The sequence below is a fragment of the Lissotriton vulgaris genome, chromosome 7, assembly GCF_964263255.1.
Source record: "Lissotriton vulgaris chromosome 7, aLisVul1.2, whole genome shotgun sequence".
NCBI classification, from domain to species: domain Eukaryota; kingdom Metazoa; phylum Chordata; class Amphibia; order Caudata; family Salamandridae; genus Lissotriton; species Lissotriton vulgaris.
Genome location: NC_141695.1, coordinates 879,942,975 through 879,965,308, shown reverse-complemented (window position 1 = coordinate 879,965,308; position 22,334 = coordinate 879,942,975). Strand labels below are relative to the sequence as shown.

The window sequence follows — 22,334 nt, the reverse complement described above, 5'->3', positions numbered from 1 at the left end:
GCATACAGCTAGAGAGTCACTACAATATTGTCCGCTGTACTTGTATATTAATCTACAGGCTTACCTTCAAGCCTTTCACTTTACACGTCAGGGTGTTGTCATTATATATCATTAGTAAATGATCCATTCATGTGTTGGTTGTCAAAGTCATTGCGCGCTAACTGGAGACTTGATAAGTTCCATCTAAAATAAAATTATGCCATCGGTTACATTGGTCTCACTAATATCATTGCTAATATTTCATTTCATCTCTATATTAACCACATGGCTGCTGCGGGGATTTTTCCCCAGTGCTGGGATTTACCATTTTGCTGCTTTCATGACGAGCTCAGCTCGTCATCAGCACACGACACCCGTGGGTGATGACGAGCTGAGCTCGTCATCAGCATCGAAAGGGTTAAAACGTTAAAAAAAAGTCCCCAAATTATGGTCTCATTATAATGGTCCTGCGTCCACTCGCATGACAATGCCAGTATTTTTATAGTTTTATCAATCTATTTAATATATGACTAGCATCTTTTGATAAAAGAAAATAACTTAACCTCTCTTAAAAACAAAGCTTGTTCCCAAGTGCGACCAAAACTCGTCTATATTGACTCGATTTTTAAGCATAAGGTGTACTTAGTGCAATTATTGCCAGTCTCAAATGAATGTTTACTCTAAACCGAACGATATGGGCTGTAAATTATTAAAGCATATTATTAATGCTAAATGAGGCGCAAGGTTCGTCGATGTATCGTTATTTCAATGACAGTATTTTGACCCAATGTCTACAATGTTTAAAAACAGACTTTCGATCTGGGTAGTCCCGCTGTATTAAATACAATATTGTGGCTTTGAAAAACAGTGTCACAACGTTTGATCCGCGACTCGCGGGAAAACGGGTCTCGCTGTCATTCATCGAACATAATTTAACTACGATGCATTATCAAAGTACCAGGTTCGTCCAGTTCCCATTCTAAAGCTTACCGCCATTGCGCGTCTGTTGGCGTTCACCGGGTAACCTCCATCCGCGTTCGCCCTACCAGGGACCTCTCTGTCTCCACTCCCCTGTGTTTTTGTAGAGGGCGACGACTGACCAATTCACAGATCTTGTGTGGCGCTCTATGTTCGCGTAGTGGCCATTTTGAAATATCTAAACTTCCTCATAAGTGGCAGCCGATATCCATTTCTCAAGATCTATTAGTTACAATATTTTTATGAAACGACATTTAACCATTTGCTTCATTGTCATGAATAAAGGTATCAGGTGATCGCACCTAGTTGTCGCTCTCTTTTTTTATAAAAAAATGAACAGCATATCTAATTAATTACTATTCAAGTTAAAACATCACAATTCAAAAAAACATCGATGTAACTACCCATGATCTCATCATATAAAATCATTGGTCTAATCTCAGATCCTAGATTAAAAAGTACACACTAATATTCTCAACTTCATGTCTGTTATTCTTTAAAGGGCACATTTAAAACCAATTTATACCTAAATCAAATATTAGCCCAGAGCATGGACTCATTTTGTTGACACCAGATATAACTTGATCATCTCTATTGCATAAAAAAGCGATTTCATGCTTTTTACAAGAATTCATACATCTCTTTATCGATATTAGCCCCCTTCTCCACTGCTCTCAATGAGATAATCCACTTACTTTCCAGTTGACGTAATTTACGCTCACGGTTACCTCCCCTATTGCCTGCCATTGCCATATCTATTCCATGGAATCTAATCCTATGTAACTCATTCTGTTGATGTGTCGTGTTAAAATGGACTGCGAATGGGTATTGCATGTTATTGCGTATTGCACGGATATGCTCCTGTATCCTTTCTTTTAAGGGCCTTATTGAGCTTCCAATATATACCCAATCACATATGCATCTTATACAATACACTGTATGGGTTGTATTACAATTGATAAATTGATGTATCGTGTGTTGTTTTTGGCTATTGTATCTGAAATTGGTCGTCTTATTCAATGCAAAACAGCATATACAACAACTACCACACCTGTAAAACCCTTTAGGAGCTGTTGGCATCCAGTTCTGTGCTCTCTGTGGGGGAATGTAACTCGGACATAGTTCCTGTCTTAACATTTTGCCTCTGCTAAAAGTAATGGTTGGTTTCAATCCTACTCTGTCATGTAGACTAGTGTCCTCCAATAGCAGATGCCAGTGTTTATTGAGTATTTTATATAGATCTGTGCTCACTGTGCTATATGGTGTTATAAACCTTATGTTTCTTTTGGTCTTGATACAACGTAAATCTATCATTCCCCCCACAGAGAGCACAGAACTGGATGCCAACAGCTCCTAAAGGGTTTTACAGATGTGGTAGTTGTATCTGCTGTTTTGCATTGAATAAGACGACCAACTTCAGATACAATAGCCAAAAAACACACGATACATCAATTTATCAATTGTGATACAACCCATACAGTGTATTGTATAAGATGCATATGTGATTGGGTATATATTGGAAGCTCAATAAGGCCCTTAAAAGAAAGGATACAGGAGCATATCCGGGTAATACGCAATACCAACATGCAATACCCATTTGCAGTCCATTTTAACACGACACATCAACAGAATGAGTTACATAGGATTAGATTCCATGGAATAGATGTGGCAATGGCAGGATATTAGGGGAGGTAACAGTGAGCGTAGAGTACGTCAACTGGAAAGTAAGTGGATTATCTCATTGAGAGCAGTGGAGAAGGGGGCTAATATCGATAAAGAGATGTATGAATTCTTGTAAAAAGCATGAAATCGCTTTTTTATGCAATAGAGATGATCAAGTTATATCTGGTGTCAACAAAATGAGTCCATGCTCTGGGCTAATATTTGATTTAGGTATAAATTGGTTTTAAATGTGCCCTTTAAAGAATAACAGACATGAAGTTGAGAATATTAGTTTGTACTTTTTAATCTATGATCTGAGATTAGACCAATAATTTTATATGATGAGATCATGGGTAGTTACAACGATGTTTTTTGAATTGTGATGTTTTAACTTGAATAGTAATTAATTACATATGCTGTTCGTTTTTTTTATAAAAAAAGAGAGCGACCACTAGGTGGGATCACCTGATACCTTTATTCATGACAATGAAGCAAATGGTTAAATGTCGTTTCATAAAAATATTGTAACTAATATATCTTGAGAAATGGATATCGGCTACCACTTATGAGGAAGTTTAGATATTTCAAAATGGCCACTACGTGAACATAGAGCGCCACGCGAGATCCGTGGTTTGGTCCTCGTCGCCCTCTACAAAAACACAGGGGAGTGGAGACAGAGGTCCCTGGGAAGGCGAACGCGAAAGGAGGTTACTCGCTGAACGCCAACAGACGCGCAATGGCGGTAAGCTTTAGAATGGGAACTGGACGAACTTAGTACTTTGATAATGCAGCGTAGTTAAATTATGTTCGATGAATGACAGCGGGACCCGTTTTCTCGGGAGTCGCGGATCAAACGTTGTGACACTGTTTTTCAAAGCCACAATATTGTATTTAATACAGCGGGACTCCCCAGATCGAAAGTCTGTTTTTAAACATTGTAGACATTAGGTCCAAAGACTGTCATTGAAATAACGATACATCGACAAATCTTGCGCCTCATTTAGCATTAATAATATGCTTTAATAATTTACAGCCCATATTGTTCGGCTTAGAGTAAACATTCATTTGAGACTGGCAATATTTGCTCAAAGTACACCTTACGCTTAAAAATCGAGTCAATATAGACGAGTTTTGGTCGCACTTGGGAACAAGCTTTGTTTTAAGAGATGTCAAGTTATTTTCTTTTATCAAAAGAAAATAGATTGATAAAACTATAAAAATACTGGCATTGTCATGCGAGTGGACGCAGGACCATTATAATGAGACCATAATTTGGGGACATTTTTTTAACGTTTTAATATAGAGATGAAATGAAATATCAGCAATGATATTAGTGAGACCAATGTAACCGATGGCATAATTTTATTTTAGATGGAACTTATCAAGGCTCCAGTTAGCGCGCAATAACTTTGACAACCAACACATGAATGGATCATTTACTAATGATATATACTGACAACACCCTGACGTGTAAAGTGCAAGGCTTGAAGGTAAGCCTGTAGATTAATATACAAGTACAGCGGACAATATTGTAGTGACTGTCTAGCTATTTGCTGGGCATAATGGTAATACTACGTCCATATATTTCCACAGGATTAATGCCAAACAGGTTCTGCGTTAATGGTTGATTCTTACGAATATATACTGCTCACCACATAGTTTTTGGTAAGTTAGACCATAGTCTTATGGTGAATTCTCAGCTCATGGAAAGTTTGTGGTGATGGGCACTTTAGCTTCTTAATCTTTTGTACACTTAATAATATTCAGTGGTTACCTTGAAACATATTTTCTTAAAAAAGATATGGGATAATGGAGTTAGGTGATCGCATGTAGTTGGTGTGCCCTTTATTCATGATGATTCTGAAAAGGGGGTGGTGATGGACAGAGTATCTGAATTAAGCAGAACACTCCTACCCAGTCAACAGATGAGGGCTTGATCCATCACCGTTTTTTAGCTCACTGCACCATCCCAGCTCAGAACCTGGCTACATGCAAATTAGTCTGTCCCTGGCCCAGTGCATCATGGGAACAGGGCAGACCAAATTACCAAGCCAATTCTTTTACTGGAAAGGAAACCAGCTTCCGGGACCGGTTTCTGCCATTACAGCAGTCTTCGGCCTGGCTTGCTTGAATCCTGATGGTGCAGTGAGCAAGGGACTCATGTCTGAGCATACCCTTCCACGCTTATGGTGGACAAAACGATTCAGAAAAGGGGGTGGTGATGGACAGAGTATCTGAATTAAGCAGAACACTCCTACCCAGTCAACAGATCAGGGCTTGATCCATCACCGTTTTTGGGATGGTGCAGTGAGCTAAAAAACGGTGATGGATCAAGCCCTGATCTGTTGACTGGGTAGGAGTGTTCTGTTTAATTCAGATACTCTGTCCATCACCACCCCCTTTTCTGAATACTTTATTCATGATAACAACATAAAATTGATCCTGTTATATGATTAAAAACTTGATCAATATGAGGAGCACGCCGCAACTATATACAAGTGGTGATGGCACAATTTAAATGTGTAAATTAGACCTATGTAAATAGGTAATGTCAATGTGAAGGTGGTCCACAATGTATAAAACTGGTATGGTGCTATATCTTGTATGCAAATTACAGCCTTGAAAAAGCCAGCGGAGGGCGAAACGCGCGTCGGCTGTGACGGTGTGACAAGAAAGGAATCAATAAAAAGAACATTGAATATCCATGATCATTGTGCATGTAAATTTGTGGACAGAAAGAATATTGGAAATATTGGATTGTCGTGGCTGGATGCCTATCGGATAAAAGTGACTAAAAGGGATGTGCACTGGTATTTGTTTATAAATAAAATATAAGGTTGTGAATTTATATGCGAATAATAGCAGGTGATATAAGTTCATCACCTTTGTTATTGGTACCAATTCATTGTCCATTTGCGTTCCCAGCATGGAAGCGACAACTGCTCAGAGTGTATTTCCCTAACCCTGGTGAGCCGCTGTTAGTGATCACAGTGGAGAGAAAGCTTTGAAGCTTATTGGGAATTGCTTGGTGGACACCTTTACACAGACAAAAATAAATGTTGCTCTTTTGAAACAAACCTTGTTTGGGAGCAGAAGGAAGATGGGTGCTTAAATTTTTACCAACCATAAATGAGGAAGAATATTGAGATGAGCTGCATTGCTATGAGAGCAATGAACAACTTGGCATACATGACAAAAACTGATAAATGAAGTTGTTCAAAGACCTGCTTCTTGTAAGGGGTCAATTGCCCAATGAGTCTATAGATGCCTTTCTTAATGATTTGAGGGTGTTGTCATCCAAATGACAATTACGGGGTTTTTTATGATCCAATTTTAAGATATCAGTTGGTTCACAGAACGAGGGATTGTATGTTACATGAGAAGTTATTTTTGGTTGATTTAACATTGGACAAAGCCGTTGATATTGCTCATCAATTTGAGGAAATTATAGTGGGTATGAGTCATTTGTCACAGAACGGTACTGGGGTAGTACAGAAGGTCAAATAGGATTGTGCTGTGTAAAATAGATAAATAAATGGGGGTGGGGAGGTGGAATAAACCGTACAAGAGTGGCCGGAGTAAGACGTATCTCAATACAGATAATGGTTAAAGTGTACGTTTTAAGTGTGGATTATCTGTTCCTAACTCAGTGAATACTTTTTGTACTGCCATTGGACAAATATGCAGACATTCTGGGGTTAAAGGTCACTATGCTAGAGTGTGTAAAAACAAATCTAAGTTTGTGGAGTTGGATCCAGTGAAGGAAATCTAATCTAGTCAGATTATAGATGTTGATCAAGAAAAACAATGAAGTTCCTGAGGAGCTCATTTTGGAGATTTCTGAAGTTAATGAAAGGAAGAAGGATGCACCATATTGTGAGATCGATATTGGTGGGCGAAAAGTCAGAGTTGAGGCTGCTTCTGGCGCAGACATAGCTCAATAGTTGAATGATTGTGTGCGTGTGGATCCTCATCCAACTTTTGTGAGATATTTGCTATGAATGGTGGTGCTACGGTATTTACAACACTAGATTTCCCTAGTGCATATCACCAGATTCCTCATTATGAAGAGTCTAAACATAATACGTCATTCATTACACCGGATGGGGCTTTACAGTATAAACTGATGCTGTTGGGTTGATTTCGGCTTCATCTGTATGCTAAAGAAGTAGCGCCTCATCACTGCTCTGCTGCTTGACAAGCCCTCCTGTCCCACTTTTGCTGTTCTTTCCCCCTCTATTTTCTATTCATTTTCTGCCTTGGGCTTTGTTGTTTTCCTCTTGCTTTCTTGCTACATACTCCTTTTCTCTCCCGCTTTTTTCTGTCATTTTCCCTTGTTGCTGCTGCGATCTCCCACGGCCCCACCCCTTCAATGTCTTTTCCTGCCTCCCAGCTGTCCAGCCCTTCCCGCCCCCGTAGCTTTACTTAGATGGTCGCTGTTCAGTGAAGGTGCAGTCTACTATTCTGTAGTGGACTTACTCCTTTGCAGCGCAGCTCCGTCTTGTAGCTGCTGCTGACTCGTAAGTCAGGAGTTTATGGCCCTCCTCCACCTGCAGGCTCCTGCCTGCGCCTCATTTCTGGTGGTCCTGTGGTAGAGCGTTACTGCTCTGCGGCTTGACTGCCCTCCTGTCCCCCTCTCCTCCTCTCTGCTTTTTCTTTTTCTGCCTGTGTTTTTCCTCTTGCTGCATCCTCTTTTCCTTCCCACTTTTTTTCTGTCCTTTTCCCTGCTTGCCGTTGCGATTCCCCTGTTGCCTGCCCCTCTCCAATGTCTTGTTCCGCCTCCCAGCTGTCCAGCCCCCCTCACCCAACTTCTGCAGTAGTTAATGATTGCCGCTCAGAGCTGGTGCGCCAAAGGCAAGCTCATCCACACCCTGACAGCATCCAGCGCCAGGGACCCTGCTTCTTGGACACTCCACCGCTACGAAGCCAGCACCAGCCTCGCTTTCAACCCTGGACACCACCCCGCCTGTCATCTAGCGTCACTGAAGAAGGCTCTTGGACCCTTCGCCTGCCAAAACTTCAGCTGCACCTTCAGTCACGCCAGTCCCCCTCGCCGACCGAATGCGAATCAGTCCGTCTCAACTGCATGCTCCTCAACGTGTGATCCCTCCACAAACAAGACATGGAAATCTCGGATGTCCTCGATGCCACAGCTCCGGACATCGCCTTCTTTGCGGAAACCTTGACCAACCCCTACTCTGGAATGGATATCACCATTCCCGGTGGCTAGAAGATCACCCACAAGGACTGCTCGGGTGGAGGCGTCGCAATAGTCCACAAAAGCACCCTTCGACTAACACACTTTGACTCCAAGAGAAACATGGAACACCTCTACTTCTAGATCCGGACACACCCAAACACCACCCTCCCCGGCACCCTATTCTACAGGCCCGCGGACCCACCCCTTACAACTCCCATTGTAGACCTCATCGTACCCCATGCTCTTGTATCCACGACTACATCCTACGTTGAGACCTCAACTTTCACCTGAACAACCCCAGCGACCAGAGCACCGCCTCCCTCCTAGAGAACCTCGCCAACATCGGACTCAAACAGCTAGTCACCGCACCGACCCACACAGCTGGAAACACGCTTGACTTAGTTCTCTCCACCAGCAGGAACATCAGCTACAGCCACCGCAACACACCACCAAACTCCCCTGGACCTTCCATCAATGTGTACATCAGCCCTTCGACACGCCCACCACACACAAGTGTCGCCAACACCCCCCCTGCTGCAGCTGGACCAGGCCACCGAAGAACCTCTTGTCCACTCCCACTGCATGCCATTCCGCCAGTGCACATGGACGAAAACACTGCAACACACAACCTCCGTCAATGGATCTCCAACGGCGCTGACACCCTGACTCTTAAGAGAAGACCAGGTAAACCATGATCCAAGGCTGCCAGCTGGTTCACCCACGCCCTCCTCGAATCCAGACGCACCTGCAGATGTATGGAGAAGAAATGGAGGCGCACCAAAACTCCAGAAACTCTCGCAACCTTCAAGTCTGCTCTCAACTAACACCACTTTCTCCTCAAATCCCTCCGGGTCATAGTCAATGCCAACATATACAACAGCAAAGAACTATTCACCATCAAGGAGTTTGCTAGGTCCAACAGCTAGATTGCATACACCCCCCCCCCCCCCCCCAGACCTCTGCAACAAACTCAGCATCTTCTTCTACCCTAAGATCAGGTATATCTATGCCCGCTTCGACACCCAACACCCGGTCGCCACACCCGCCCACCATCGCAGACCACCATGCCACCCTTCAACAGACCATTCCTGTATGGACCCCGCTTACTACAGAGGACATGCTCAAGACTATGAAGAGTGTCCACTCAGGGGCCCGACGGACCCATGCCTGTACCACACCTTCCACAGAGCAGCCTCCGCAATCGGCCCCCAGCTCAGTCGCATCATCAACTGCTCCATCGAAACCGCCACCTACCCCGACCACTGGAAACATGCAGAGATCAACCCCGGCTAAAGAAGCCATGCGCAGACCCGACAGACCTCAAGAACTTGAAACCAATCTCGCTTCTCCCATTCCCAGCCAAGGTCATAGAGAAAGCCATCATAGCCCAACTCTCGGAGTTCATCAAAACGAAGCACGTCCTGGATACCTCCTAATCCGGCTTCCAAAACAACCACAGCATAGATGCTGCAATCCTCACTGCCACAGACTACATCTTCTCCCTCCTCGACCGGGCGATACAGCAGCCCTCATTCCACAAGGCCTCATTCCACAAGGCCAGAACCGGAGTACGGTTGTTCTCCTACCTAGCTGCCTAGACCTGGAACTCCCTGCCCCTGCACCTTGGGCAATCGGCATCACTGACCCAATTCAGGAAGGATCGCAAGACCTGGCTCTTACAATGATCTGCCACCCAGAGCGACCAGCAAACCCCCCGCCCCCCCCCCCCCCCCCCACACCCCTCTTCCAGCACCTTGAGACCCTCACGGGTGAGTAGCCACGCTTTAGAAGCCCTTGATTGGTTGATAGAAGTTGTTTAAAGATGGGAGAAATGTAGATTATCAAAATATCTTGGTTTGTGAGAAGGAAAAAGGACCATGCAGAAACATTTAAGATGTGGAAAATCTTAAAAGAGAATGGGTTAACTTTCTCGTTGGGCAAATGCAAATTTGAAATCACATCTGTCGAGTACTTGGGCTGTAATATAAGCAAAGATGGATTCTCTCAAATGTAGCTTAGTGAAGGCCATTGAGCACGCCCCAGAACCGAGCCATAAAGATCAGTTGAGTTCATTCTTGAGCTTGGCAGAACATTATGCCACATGTATTTCTTCCTTTGCTGATGAAACAAAACCTAAGAGGATTGGTGGAAAGAAATTAAAAATTTGCTTGGGATGTTAACTGTGTTAGTGAATTTTGAAGAGAACTGTCACCTAGTCACACTTAGTCCATACGATATTAAGTCAAAATCGATTAATATGACTGATGCCAGTAATGTTTGTATTGGTGCTGTGCTTTTGCAGAGTCAGAATGGGAAGGTATTAACATTAGTGTATGTGTTCTGGCCATTAAGAGATGGCAGAAGATGGATATTTCCCATTGGAAAAAAAAACTTGCCGTGCTGGTGGGGCATTGAATACTTTAGGAAATATTTGTATGGAAATTTTCTCATCAACCACTCGTATAGGTATTTACCTGCTAAGGGTAGTAGGAAAGCAACACCCTGAGTTGTGAGATGGCAGTATAAATTGGAAGAATTTCATTTTCATGTTGAATTTGTTCCGGGTGCTACAAATATTCGATCAGATTGTTTGTTTGGACTTCTAGTTGGTGCAATGGATGATGGATGTGTTGACAAATCTAGGAAGAGTGAGTTATCCAGTATTAGGGTATCTTTCATAGATTCACATGCCTGAATCATTCCCCCTCGTCTGGATGGGAGTCCCTGGTACATATTTAAAGTAATGTCCCATTAGACATGTAGAGTAATAGGCCAAAGACCTCACATTAGTAACATATCCAAGTCCTTTTGTAATAAGGACCAAACTCTAGAGAGCAACCAAACTCTAGAGAGCAACCAATCAGCTGCCACCACCCTCTGGAACCTTCCTGGAAGGAGCTCTAGTCCCTCAGATTTTCGTAAGCGCAGTGCTATATAGGAGGTATAACTGAGTACTAGGTGAGCCCTTCCAAGGGAGGCGGGTGGGTTGCATGTGAATCTATGAAAGATGCCAATACTGGATAACCGCAATTACAGGTAATTAACGCATTTCTTATCCAGTATTAGGGTATCTTTCATAGATTCACATGCCTGAATCAGAATAGAAAGCAATGATAAGCACATTTCCTTTTGCATAAAGAACATAAAAGCATTAGTTAATAAATCTATATATCAACATTAAAATGCAAAGCAATAAGTTGTAAGTCTGGCAAAAGGTATAAAAGTGACTGAGAAATGTGCGTGGAAAAAAAAGATAAAGGATATTGGGAAGAAAGGCTCACCTCTATCGAAATAGATGATGCAACACCGCCTGCTCCACTGTAGCCTCCTTTGTTGTCTCTGTATCCAAACAGTAATGTTTGGTAAATGTATGCAGCGTCTTCCATGTTGCCGCTCTGCAAACGTTTGTAAAAGGCACACCTGCAACCAGTGACATAGAATTAGAAACTGCCCTAGTGGAATGGGCACGAATTCTTGATTGTAAAGGTTGACCAGCTTGTTGGTGACAGAGGACCATAGCACCAGAGACCCATCTGGAAATACTTTGTTTTGTGAGAGGAAAACCCTTTCTGGGAAAACTGTAAGCCACAAAAAGTTGTTTGGACTTGCTTTACGTTTTTGTTCTGTCAAGGTAGAACTTAAGGCAGCGTTTCAAATCCAGTGAATGTAGAGCTCTCTTAGCTGCTGTTTTTAGGATTTGGAAAGAAAGTCTTTAAGACAATAGGCTCATTTAGGTGGAAGTCCGATGGGACTTTTGGAATAAATGTTGGATTAGTTGGAAGAATTACCCTGTCGGTCTTTAATTGAAGACAAGGGTCTTGTATTGTGAAAGCGTGAAGGTCGCTAACTCGTCTTGCAGATGCAAGGGCTAGAAGGAGTGCAGATTTCCTGGAAAGGAACTTGAGGTCCGCTCTGTGTTTCGGCTCAAAAGGGTGCTTTATAAGCTGAGTAAATATTGTGTTTAGTTGCAGTGTTGGAGGTGGAGACTTTACGGGAGGGACAGTCCGAAACAGACCTTTTAGAAATTGTTTTATCAATCTGTTTGACCAAAGAGAAGGTCCTGAAGAAGAACTTCTGAAAGGGGATATTGCTGCCAGGTGAACTTTGATGGAAGCATGGGCGAGGCCTGAAATGGCTAAATGAAGGAGGTATGGCAATATCTCTTCTGGAGAGGATGTAAAGGGATGCACCTTAGCCGTCCTGCACCAAATGCAGAATCTTTTCCTTTTAAAGGAGTAAGTCCTGTTTGTACTTTCCCTCTGGTGCGAGGTAGGACAGCTCTGCAGTCCGGAGAAATGTTCGAATCCTGAAATTTGTGGAACTCAGGAGCCAGGCAGATAATTTGAGAGATGCTGGATCTGGGTGTTGGACTTGACCCTGTTCCATTCTGAGGAGGGATGGAAACGGTGTCAACGGAATTGGAGTCTGCAGGGAGAGGAGATGAAGTTCAGTGAACCAATGTTGGTGAGGCCATGCTGGGGCTATTAGAATCAGCGTGCAAGGCTCTGCCTTCATCTTCCTGAGGAGCCTGGGAATCAGGGGAATTGGCGGAAAGCCGTAAGCGAGTACGCCGAACCATGCTATTGAAAATGCATTTCCCAGAGATCTCTGTTGGGGATGCCTGCTTTTGAAGTGTTGGCATTTGGCGTTCTGTCTCGTGGCAAACCGATCCAACAGTGGTTCGCCTCGCATAGAGAAGATGCTGTTGAGAGTATCTTGGTTTAACTCCCACTCGTGGCAGGTTGTCTGCATTCTGCTTAGCGAGTGCCAAAGCATGGTCTTTCCCTGGGACGTACTCCGCTCACAGGGAAACTGTGTTGAAGAGACCAGTTCCAAATTTTTTGAGATTCTTGAGAGTGAAAGTGAACGAGTCCCTCCTTGCTTGTTCAGGTAGTGCATTGTCGTAGTATTGTCCGTTCTGACAAGCACTATTAAACTTATTCTGGGAAGGAAACCAGGAGGGCTAGATAGATAGCTCTGAGTTCTAAGAGGTTTATGTGCAGTTTCCGCTCGGAAGACTACCATTTCCCTCTGATCTGAAGTTCCTGATGGAAGGCTCTCCAACCTTCTAGAGACGCATCCGTGGTTATAACTTGAGGAGAGGCTTGAGTTAGGCATGATAAGCCTAAAGACAGATTCTGTGGCAGAGTCTACCAGTAGGTAGCGGTGACCATCGGAGGAGTCACCTGTATGATGTCGTAGAAGGATCCGCTGATCTGAGCCAGTCGTCGAGATCAGGAAAGATCTGGTGATGTTGTCCGAGGTATGCAGCCACTGGAGAAAGGCATTTTGCGAAGATGTGTGGGGCTGATTTGAGCCTGAAAGGCATGACCCGGAATTGGCAATGTCTGCCCACTACAACGAACCTAAGAAACCTCTTGTGCCTTCTGTGGATAGGAATATGAAAGTAGGCATCTTGGAGGTCCAAGAATAGCATGTAGTTGTTCGCATTAAGAAGTTGCAGGACTTCCTGGATACTGACCATGCAAAACGATTGCTCTTTCAAGTATTTGTTGAGACTTCTTAAATCTAGGATCGGTCTCCATTTCTTTTCCTTTTTTTTGCACCAAAAAGAATCGGGAGTAAAAACCTTGTCCTCTTTGACGAACAGAAACCCGTTATATAGCTCCCTTATGCAACATTTATGATATTTCCAGGAGTAAGAGGTGTAAATGTTTGTGATTCATATGTTAAGGAGGTGTTGGCGGTGGAGTTTGCACAAATTCCAGAGAATGTCCAAACTGCACCAGCTGAAGAACCCAAACGATCCGTTACGATTTGATTTCAATTTTGAAGATAGTGGGACATTTTTCCTCCCACTCTGGAAGGTGGAAAAAAAATAGCAAACTTCCGTCCTGCTCTTCTGCGAAAGAAGACTTAGTGTATGAAGTCTACGCTTGTTGTCTCTGCTGAAATTGTGGTCTGTATTGTTGGTTAGAGGAGGAGTATGAAGACCTATATTGTTGGTAGGATCTTCTATTAGAATATTGTCCTCTACCCCTTGAGCCAAGAAATGTGGTGCTTTTATATTGAAGGGTACCCAGAGCTCTGGCCAGATCTGTATCTTTTTTGATACCTTGGAGGGCCTCATCAATATGGGTACCAAAAAGGAGTTGTCCATCATAAGGCATGTCAAGTATTCTGGTCTGAATTTCAGGACGGAATGTCATTACCTTAAGCCGCCCTTGGCGCTGCAGATCTGCCGCCTCAGCTAGTTGGCGGAAACCAGTGGATGCGATGTCCATCGCACAGTCTATAGTTTCAGAAGCCGACCTTTCGCCCTCCAGAAACAACTTTCTTGCTTTGTCTTTAGATTCTTGTGGCAAGGACTCAAAGTACGGTGCAATATCCGACCACATCTGCCTGTTGTGGCGTCCCAATAGCGCTAATGAGTTAGACGCTTTTACTGTTAGCGCTGACATGAAGGAAAATCGTTTTTCAATGTTGTCCAAGAATCTGCCTTTATCCGGGAGCGCTGAAAGTGCGTCAGAAGGGTTTTTCGATCTGCTTTGAACAACCTGAGTAATAACTGAATTAGGCTTTGGATGCCCACGAGGCAGGCTGGAGCGTTATCTGGAGCCCTGTATTTCTTGTCCAATCTTGGCAAAACTGGAGGAACTGTAGAGGGACAATACTGGATAACTGCAGTTACAGGTAAGTAACACATTTCTTCCATCTGTGAGTTGTCAAGTGGTTGTATCATGGAGTCTGTGTGGAAGGAGGCATGGGAAAGGATGAAATCGTTCAGAAAGTGTTACTTTAAGTCAAAATTGCCAGCGGTCTGATCAGGATAGTCTATAAGTTTATCAAAAAAGCACTTTTTTGCGTTATGGTTGATCAGATGTCTCCGTGCCCTGAAGTGAAATTGGTGAGTCACGTCATATCAAAAAATGGCATTGACTTTATGAAAGACTTTTTTTGAGAGCGAGGGTTTTCCCAATAGCATTGTTAGCGGTAATGGAGTGCAGTTTATATCTTTTGGATGAAAAACTTCTCGTCAGATCGCGCTATTGAACATATTTGCACGTCTGAGTATTGTCCTCTAAGTAATGGGATTGTGGATAGGTGGATTAAAGTGTAAAAGAAAGGATTGCAGTTAGCCTTTGTTAATGGTAAGGATTGTAAGCAAACCATGGAACAAATGGTTTGGTCTGATTGCACCACTCCCAGATTGGCGGGTGAAAAAAATCTCCTTTTGAAATGAGGGTCAGGGTTCCAAATTCTAATTTGATACAAAAATGGATGTTGTATGTAATTGAGAACTTGTTGTGAAGATTTTAAGTGTTTTGAGTCGGAGTAGTTTAAATTGGCGATTTGGTTTGTGTGATAAAGTACATTTGTCAAAGCTGGATCATCGAAATTTTCGGAACCATGGAGAGTGGTGATATTAGACAGGAGTTGGTTCAGTTGTCAGATGGTAATGTTTGGATTTTGAGAAAGGTTGTGAATATGTCAGTGTGGCTCTTGCAAAAATTCTTCTGTGGAAGTAAATCTGAAGATGTTATATGGAGATAAACGTTGTGATGTCAGACAGTCAAGTCAAGTCAAGTCATGGAATTTGTATAGCGCACTACATACCCAGAGGGTTTCAAGGCGCTTAGGAAGGAGAGGAGGGTTACTTGTCAAATATCCATGTTTTAAGTTGCTTTCTGAATGCTAGGTGGTTCTGGGTAAGGCGAAGGTACGCGGGGAGTGAGTTCCATGTTTTGGCAGCCAGGTAAGAAAAGGATCTGCCTCCCATGGTGGTCTTGTTGATGCGAGGTACAGTGGCGAGGGCTTGGCTGGAAGAACGTAGTTGGCGGGGGGGGTGTAGAAGGACAGTCGTGAGTTGAGGCAATCTGGTCCGATGTCGTAGAGTGATTTGTGTGCGTGGGTAAGCAGACGGAAAGTGATCCTCTTATTGACGGGTAGCCAGTGGAGGTCTTTAAGGTGACCGGAGATGTGTTCGTTGCGTGGGATGTCTAATATGAGCCTGGCTGAGGCGTTTTGGATTCGTTGGAGCTTCTTCTGGAGTTTTGCGGTAGTACCTGCGTAGAGGGTGTTTCCGTAGTCCAGTCGGCTCGTGACCAGAGCGTGGGTGACTGTTTTCCTCGTTTCGGAGGGGATCCAGCGAAATGTTTTCCTGAGCATGCGAAGAATGTTGAAGCAAGAAGAGGAAACGGCGCTGACTTGTCTGTTCATTGAGAGTGAAGAATCCAGGATGGCGCCTAGGTTTCGTGCGTGGTCTGTCGGGATGGGTGCTTTTCCGAGGGCTTCTGGCCACCAGGAGTCGTCCCAAGCAGAGGGGGATGTACCTAAGATGAGGACTTCTGTTTTGTCCGAGTTCAGTTTCAGACGGCTTTGTTTCATCCATTCGGCAACTTCTTTCATTCCTTCGTGTAGGTTAGTTTTGGCGGTGCTGGGGTCATTGGTGAGGGAGAGGATCAGTTGAGTGTCGTCCGCGTAAGAGATGATGTTGAGGTTGTGTTGGCGTGCGATGGCCGCGAGGGGGCTCATGTATACGTTGAAGAGGGTGGGACTGAGTGAGGATCCTTGTGGTACGCCGCAGATGACTTCAGAGGCCTCGGACTTGAATGGAGGAAGGCGGACTCTCTGGGTTCTTCCGGTGAGGAACGAGGTGATCCATTCAAGTGCTTTTCCTTGGATTCCGATGTTATTGAGGCGTTGTAAAAGGGTGCTGTGGCAGACTGTGTCGAATGCTGCAGAGAGGTCAAGGAGGATGAGGGCGACTGTGTCTCCATTGTCCAGTAGAGTTCGAATGTCGTCTGTTGCTGCGATGAGGGCGGTCTCAGTGCTGTGTTTTGCTCGGAAGCCAAATTGTGAGGGGTCGAGGGATTTGTTGGCTTCGAGGAAGGCGGCGAGCTGGTTGTTGACAGCCTTTTCGATGACTTTGGCCGGGAATGGAAGAAGCGAGATGGGGCGGTAATTTTTGAGTTCGGTGGGGTCTGCTGTTGGTTTTTTCAGGAGGGCGGTGAGTTCAGCGTGTTTCCAGTCTTCCGGGAAGGTGGCGGAGTTGAGGGAGCAGTTGATGACGTCTCGGAGGTGTGGTGCTATGACGGAGTCTGCTTTGTTGAATATGTGGTGAGGACATGGGTCTGTGGGGGATCCTGAGTGGATGGAATTCATCAGCCGGATGGTGTCCTCAGTGGAGATTGGGTTCCAGTTGTTAAGGGTGTTCACGGGGGGAAGATGAACAGCAAATGGTGGGGTGGGTTGGTTTCTGGGTTGGTTGTCAAAGCTGTTGTGGATGTCTGCGATCTTGTTGTGGAAAAATGAGGCTAGGGAGTCGCAGAGGGCTTGAGATGGGGTGATGTCGTTGGAGTTGGCTGAGGGATTGGAAAATTCCTTGACGATGTTGAAAAGTTCCTTGCTGTTGTGGGCGTTGTTGTCAAGTCGATCTTTGAATGCTGTTTTCTTGGCTTTTCGGATCAGTTGGTGGTGAGTGCGGGTGGCGCTTTTGAAGGCGTCCTTGGTGCTGGTGGTTGGGTCTTTTTTCCAAGTCTTTTCAAGGGAACGGCAGAGTTTCTTGGACTTCTTGAGATCATTGTTGAACCATGAGGCCTTCTTGCTGCCAGGTTTGCTTTGACGTTTTTTCAGTGGTGCTAAGGTGTCGGCGGTGTTGGATAACCATAGGGTGAGGTTGGCGGCGGCTTCGTTGGTGTCAGAAGATAGGGCTGGGGGGTTTCGAAGGAGCGATGCGGAGATTTGGTCCGTGGTGATTTTGTTCCAGTTTCTTTGCAGGGTAGGTTGGAGGAGTATGTTGGGTTTTGGTTTGTTGTAGGTGAAGTGAACGCAGCTGTGGTCAGTCCAGAGGAGGTCCGTGGTGTGGCTGAAGGAGACATGGTTGCTGGAGGTGAAGATTGGGTCGAGTGTGTGACCTGCGATGTGGGTGGGGGAAGTGACCAGTTGTTTAAGTCCGAGGTTGGCGAGGTTGTCCAGCAGGGTGGCGGTGTTGCGGTCGTTGCTCTTTTCAAGGTGAAAGTTGAGGTCTCCCAGAAGGATGTAGTCTTTGGAGGGGAGCGCGTGTGGAGTGATGAAGTCCGTGATGTCCGTAGACAGCAATGCAATTATCCTTGAAGGTGTAATAATTTTCGGTTATATTAAATGGTCTATTGGTGTAATGAATAATCTTTATTATTGCAGCATTTTCCTGATGTTTTTAGGCATTTTTAATCAAAGTTATATGTTCGTTATCATAGGTAATGGTTGAATTTGGGATTAGTTTTTGGCAAATATATTTTATTTTAGGATGTAATATAGCTTTAAAGTTATTATTTTTCTTTTGTATTTTACTGTGGAAGTGGATGTGTGGCATTTCAACTGGGATCTTGATGTAAAATCTTTGCGACCAAGGTGTACACCAAGATTCCAGAGAATGGCAGCTGGCCTGGGTCTCTTTTATACACTGAAAATATTCATGGATGCGGAAACAAATAAGGCCTACCTGCCTTTCTCCTGCTTGGGAGTATTGCTTATTGTGAAGTTGCAACATAGTTTCAGATGAAATACTAAGTGGGTTCATTGACACAACTCCTTTCAGTCTAATTGTGTGGGTCTGACTGGCTAGAGGTCAGCAAACTGAAGTGATCATGGATGCCTCTTGAGGTATAAATATTCCATTTAATGAAGAGGGAACTTGACAGGAGGATGTTACCAAGCCAGTGCCGTCCAGCTTGACTACCTTCGGAACTCTCCCCACACCTCGTCATTCCAAGTGACACTGAAGGAATGAACATATGTTCAATAATTTAAAGTTACAAAACTTCCTTCCCCTCACGGTACAGGCTATTGTCTGAGAACCTTTCTATCCTGCTCTCATTGGATTACCCATATTGCACTTCATTAAACTGTCTTCTTGCAAAGTTGTGACCCCAGATTGTTTGATATTCTGACCCTTTAAATTAAAGAATCTTAGCTCTCCAAAGAATGGTTTAGCTATTTCATAAAACTAGATTCCAACGTTTGTCAGAGTAAAAAGATAAATGTATCATCATCTCTTGTTATTGAAGATGGGAAAATAATGCTGATCCACGCCCCCATTTTATTATCGTAATAAAGACTTACCTGCACTTCATCTCGTGAATGACATCGAAATGCATCACAACACCCATGCAGGCATCATCATGGGAAAAGTCTAGAAAACTCACGGGTGATTATTAGCATGCAGAGCTGAGAGCTGTGTTTCCCCCTTCAATGAATGGCCCCTTTAAAGCATTCTGATCAATGAATTAAAATGATCAATAGGCTGGCCAAACGAGGTGTATCCTTCCACTGCACTAGAGGAACTATTTATGTTGATTTATCTACAGACAGTACATAACACAATCTACGCACCACACAATTATTCCTATATAGAAAAGGGATTCACCTTTTTTCAATTAATTTTATGCTACCAGGGTGAACGTCCCTGTTCAGCAGAGTTAATTATATCATCAGGCACTGCGTTGAAGTTGCTTGTTTTCTGCAGGGCTACACCTCAAGCGTCAGTGGGTTGCCTACTACAGCCCATCTATTTTTTTTTCTTTTTTTTTTTTTCTACATCGACAATCATGAGTGGGGGGCCTAATGGGTCGAAAAGACCACCTATTGGCTGTCAGTGCTTGCTTCTTGACAGCAGTAGTTAACGAATTGCCAGATGCGGGCGGGGGATTGACTTCCTTTCCTTTCCTGTCCTAAGTGAGATTCACCCAGAGTTTTTGCTTGTATTAACTAAAGGGCAAAGCCATCTCTTTTTAGTCCTGAATTAAAGATGGCTGAATCTGTCCCACAGTCTCTACTCAACTTCCTCTTTATATCTTCCTGCACCACATGCTTCTTTTTCATTTGTTTGAGAGAAGTTTGAACTTTTTTTTGCTGATAGTGTAGAATTTGTAATGGCGTAGTCTGAAAACCATCTATATGCCTACGCCCTCATCGCTTCTTCAGGTATCCAGCCCCTTGAAATCTGTTAATAAGCAACTCTCATTAACGGGTAACATTATCCTTTCTTTTCTGTTAAAGAAATATTCCAAGACTTCTGACCCATTCTGTTAAAGATTCTTCGTGCATTCGTGTTGGGCAAATTCTATCTTCAGATCTCTTTTCGTGAAATTTATTGACTATGTTGTCTACTAATAGGATCAATCACATTGTAGTGATCAACCCTTTTGTGTTTGGCATGTGGTAATGATGCAGTACTGACCCAGGATCTTTACAGTGGATCGGCACTCTATTGATCTCTCAGATTATGGTTGTTTCCTAAACACCCTGGAAGTATGTACTATTTGTATAGAGTGTACCTAGCTGAGCTTGGTGGAGCCAAAGTCAGAATTGCACACAGAGCAATTTCTGAGGGTTGGGTTTTTGCTGGGTTCTGAGAGGAGACAGACTTTAACTACATTGATGTGCAGTGTTCTTTAAAGAGGTGTGTCTGCAGCACTTTTCTAAAGTGAAGAACGGTTGTGATAACCTTGTAAAGGAGGGGCTGTTGCTCCATATAATCTAGATATGTAAATGAAGGCCTCTTTTCTGTGCTTTTTCCCTTTTAACTCAATTGTCTGTAGTTGGTGGTGTACAGGTTGTGGGGAGGGGGGGGATCTGGGGGCTGAGTGTAATTGCTTTGTGGATGATTCAACTGCTCTTGGAGACTATGCAGACTGCCAATTGAGTTCCTTTGGGGGCGGGAAGATTGAGTGAGATGATCAAATGTATTTACGTCCTTTGAGGTATGCTGATGCGTGCCAGTGCTGCTTTTTTTCTGGAGCAATGTAGAGTTTGATTGGTCATGGCTATAATCGAAGATCCAAGAGTGCAAGGGCACAGCTCCAGACAGGATTGGTTTCTTTCTTTAGAGAGCCACGACCATGCTCGCTTGGCTTCTTAGCAGTGTTTCTTGAGGATCAGGTTGTGGTTGAGAGAAAATCAGTGGGGCAAAGATGGGATCACGATTTCTTATTAATTTTACTGTTTCCAGCTATCAAAGCGGATGCCCCTGAACTAGAAGCATGGATTGCTCCATTTGAGTTTCCACCTAAATTAAAATTTCCCATACATGCTTGTGTGTACAGTAGTTTCCGCAGGTGTTTGGTACAAGATGCATATTTTCATCTGTGCTCTAGTTTGTTTGCTATTAACACATTTTGTGGGGAGTTTACCACCATCCCAGAAAGCAATAGAACCTTATACCTCAATAACCTCAAGTGGATTTATTGGGGCTAACAATTTTAAATTCAAAGTTACATAGCAGATATGTTAGATTTGAAGGTTGGGGAAAAGATGACTGTTTTGTAGTTCAAGGATTCACTCCATACTTGTGTGCGACTTCCTGACATTGCTTACTTAACCTATTGAGTTGCTATAGCGCCACTTATGACATTATTGTACTCTTAACTTGATCAAGAACCCTGGGAGTGCGGCAAGCACACCATCAGTATTTCTGATGTGTTGTCCTAATTTCTCTGCTCCCGAGAGCATTAATTTTCAGTGATAATGATGACATCCATAGATGTAGTTATTTTGTGAATCAGTGTAGTGTACTTGAGTCTCACATACAGGTGATGGTTAATGCATTTGCAGTTTATTTTGCAAGATGTTGCACTCTGTTCTGCATGCTTTTTTCTTACTGTTTTCTTTGTGATGGGGGTATGGTGGGGCAACTATTAGTAAAACGAATTAAAAAAAAAAAGTCATTCAGAAAATCCGTTTGATAATTTGTGTCTCCCTGCACCAATAGAAATAGTTTGTGTAAGTACACAACGGGTGAGTGTTGGAAGTGAATGTAATTTTTTTCCCCTTGTTTGTATTGTGGTGCTTGCTGGGAATTGTCAGTCAATCCATCTGTATTTTGGAAAGACCAATGTAGTTTGGTGTCAGACATCACTGTGAGATTTGTAGTAGAAATAATTGTGTACAAAGTTGGGTCAATGTCATTGTCTCCAAGTATTAACCCCTCCATATCCACAAGGTGTAAATTAGCACCTTAAAATGTAATGTTTTGTTCATACTGCATCTTAATTTTTTTGTGCTAAATATTTGCATAAAAAGGGTGCTAACTGATCTTATGTCGGTATTATGAAAGCTTATTTTTGTTCAGTTTCTACCTGTCCTTGTTGCTATTAAGGCATCTGTTTCATGTGCACCAATTTGAACCTTTTAAAGCAGTTTAGCTTTTTAATTTAAAAAAAAAATGTTTGCTTTGATAGAATTTCCGCACCTTCCCCTTGGATATTCACCCCTGGCCTAACATAACATTTTGTTGTCTTAGTTTTCAGTTGACCAAAGAAATGGTGATGGAGAAGCCAAGTCCCCTGCTGGTCGGGCGGGAATTTGTGAGACAGTATTACACTCTACTGAACCAGGCTCCTGATTATCTGCACAGGTAAACCAGTCTTTCTGTGCTCTAGGCCGGAGAGTTAGTTTCTGCAGCCCCTCACTTTGTCGAACTCTACTTTCGAGATCCATTTTAATGTGTGAAAATGTTGTCGATCTTCCTTTAGTAATGCTGGATATCTTGGCCATTGGAAAAAGACATTTTAAA

At 43.4% G+C, this 22,334-nt stretch overlaps 1 protein-coding gene across 2 annotated transcripts in view; it reads left to right on the top strand.

Annotated features, from left to right (window-relative positions):
- The window catches only part of G3BP1 (G3BP stress granule assembly factor 1), a 366,859-nt gene that overhangs the window by 90,320 nt on the left and 254,205 nt on the right, over window positions 1–22,334 (top strand). For both annotated transcript variants that reach the window (XM_086931268.1, XM_086931269.1), the window contains exon 2: window positions 22,062–22,175. In XM_086931268.1, coding sequence (XP_086787394.1) covers window positions 22,081–22,175 — 95 coding nt within the window. In that variant the 5' untranslated portion in view covers window positions 22,062–22,080. The remainder of the gene's footprint in view (window positions 1–22,061; window positions 22,176–22,334) is intronic.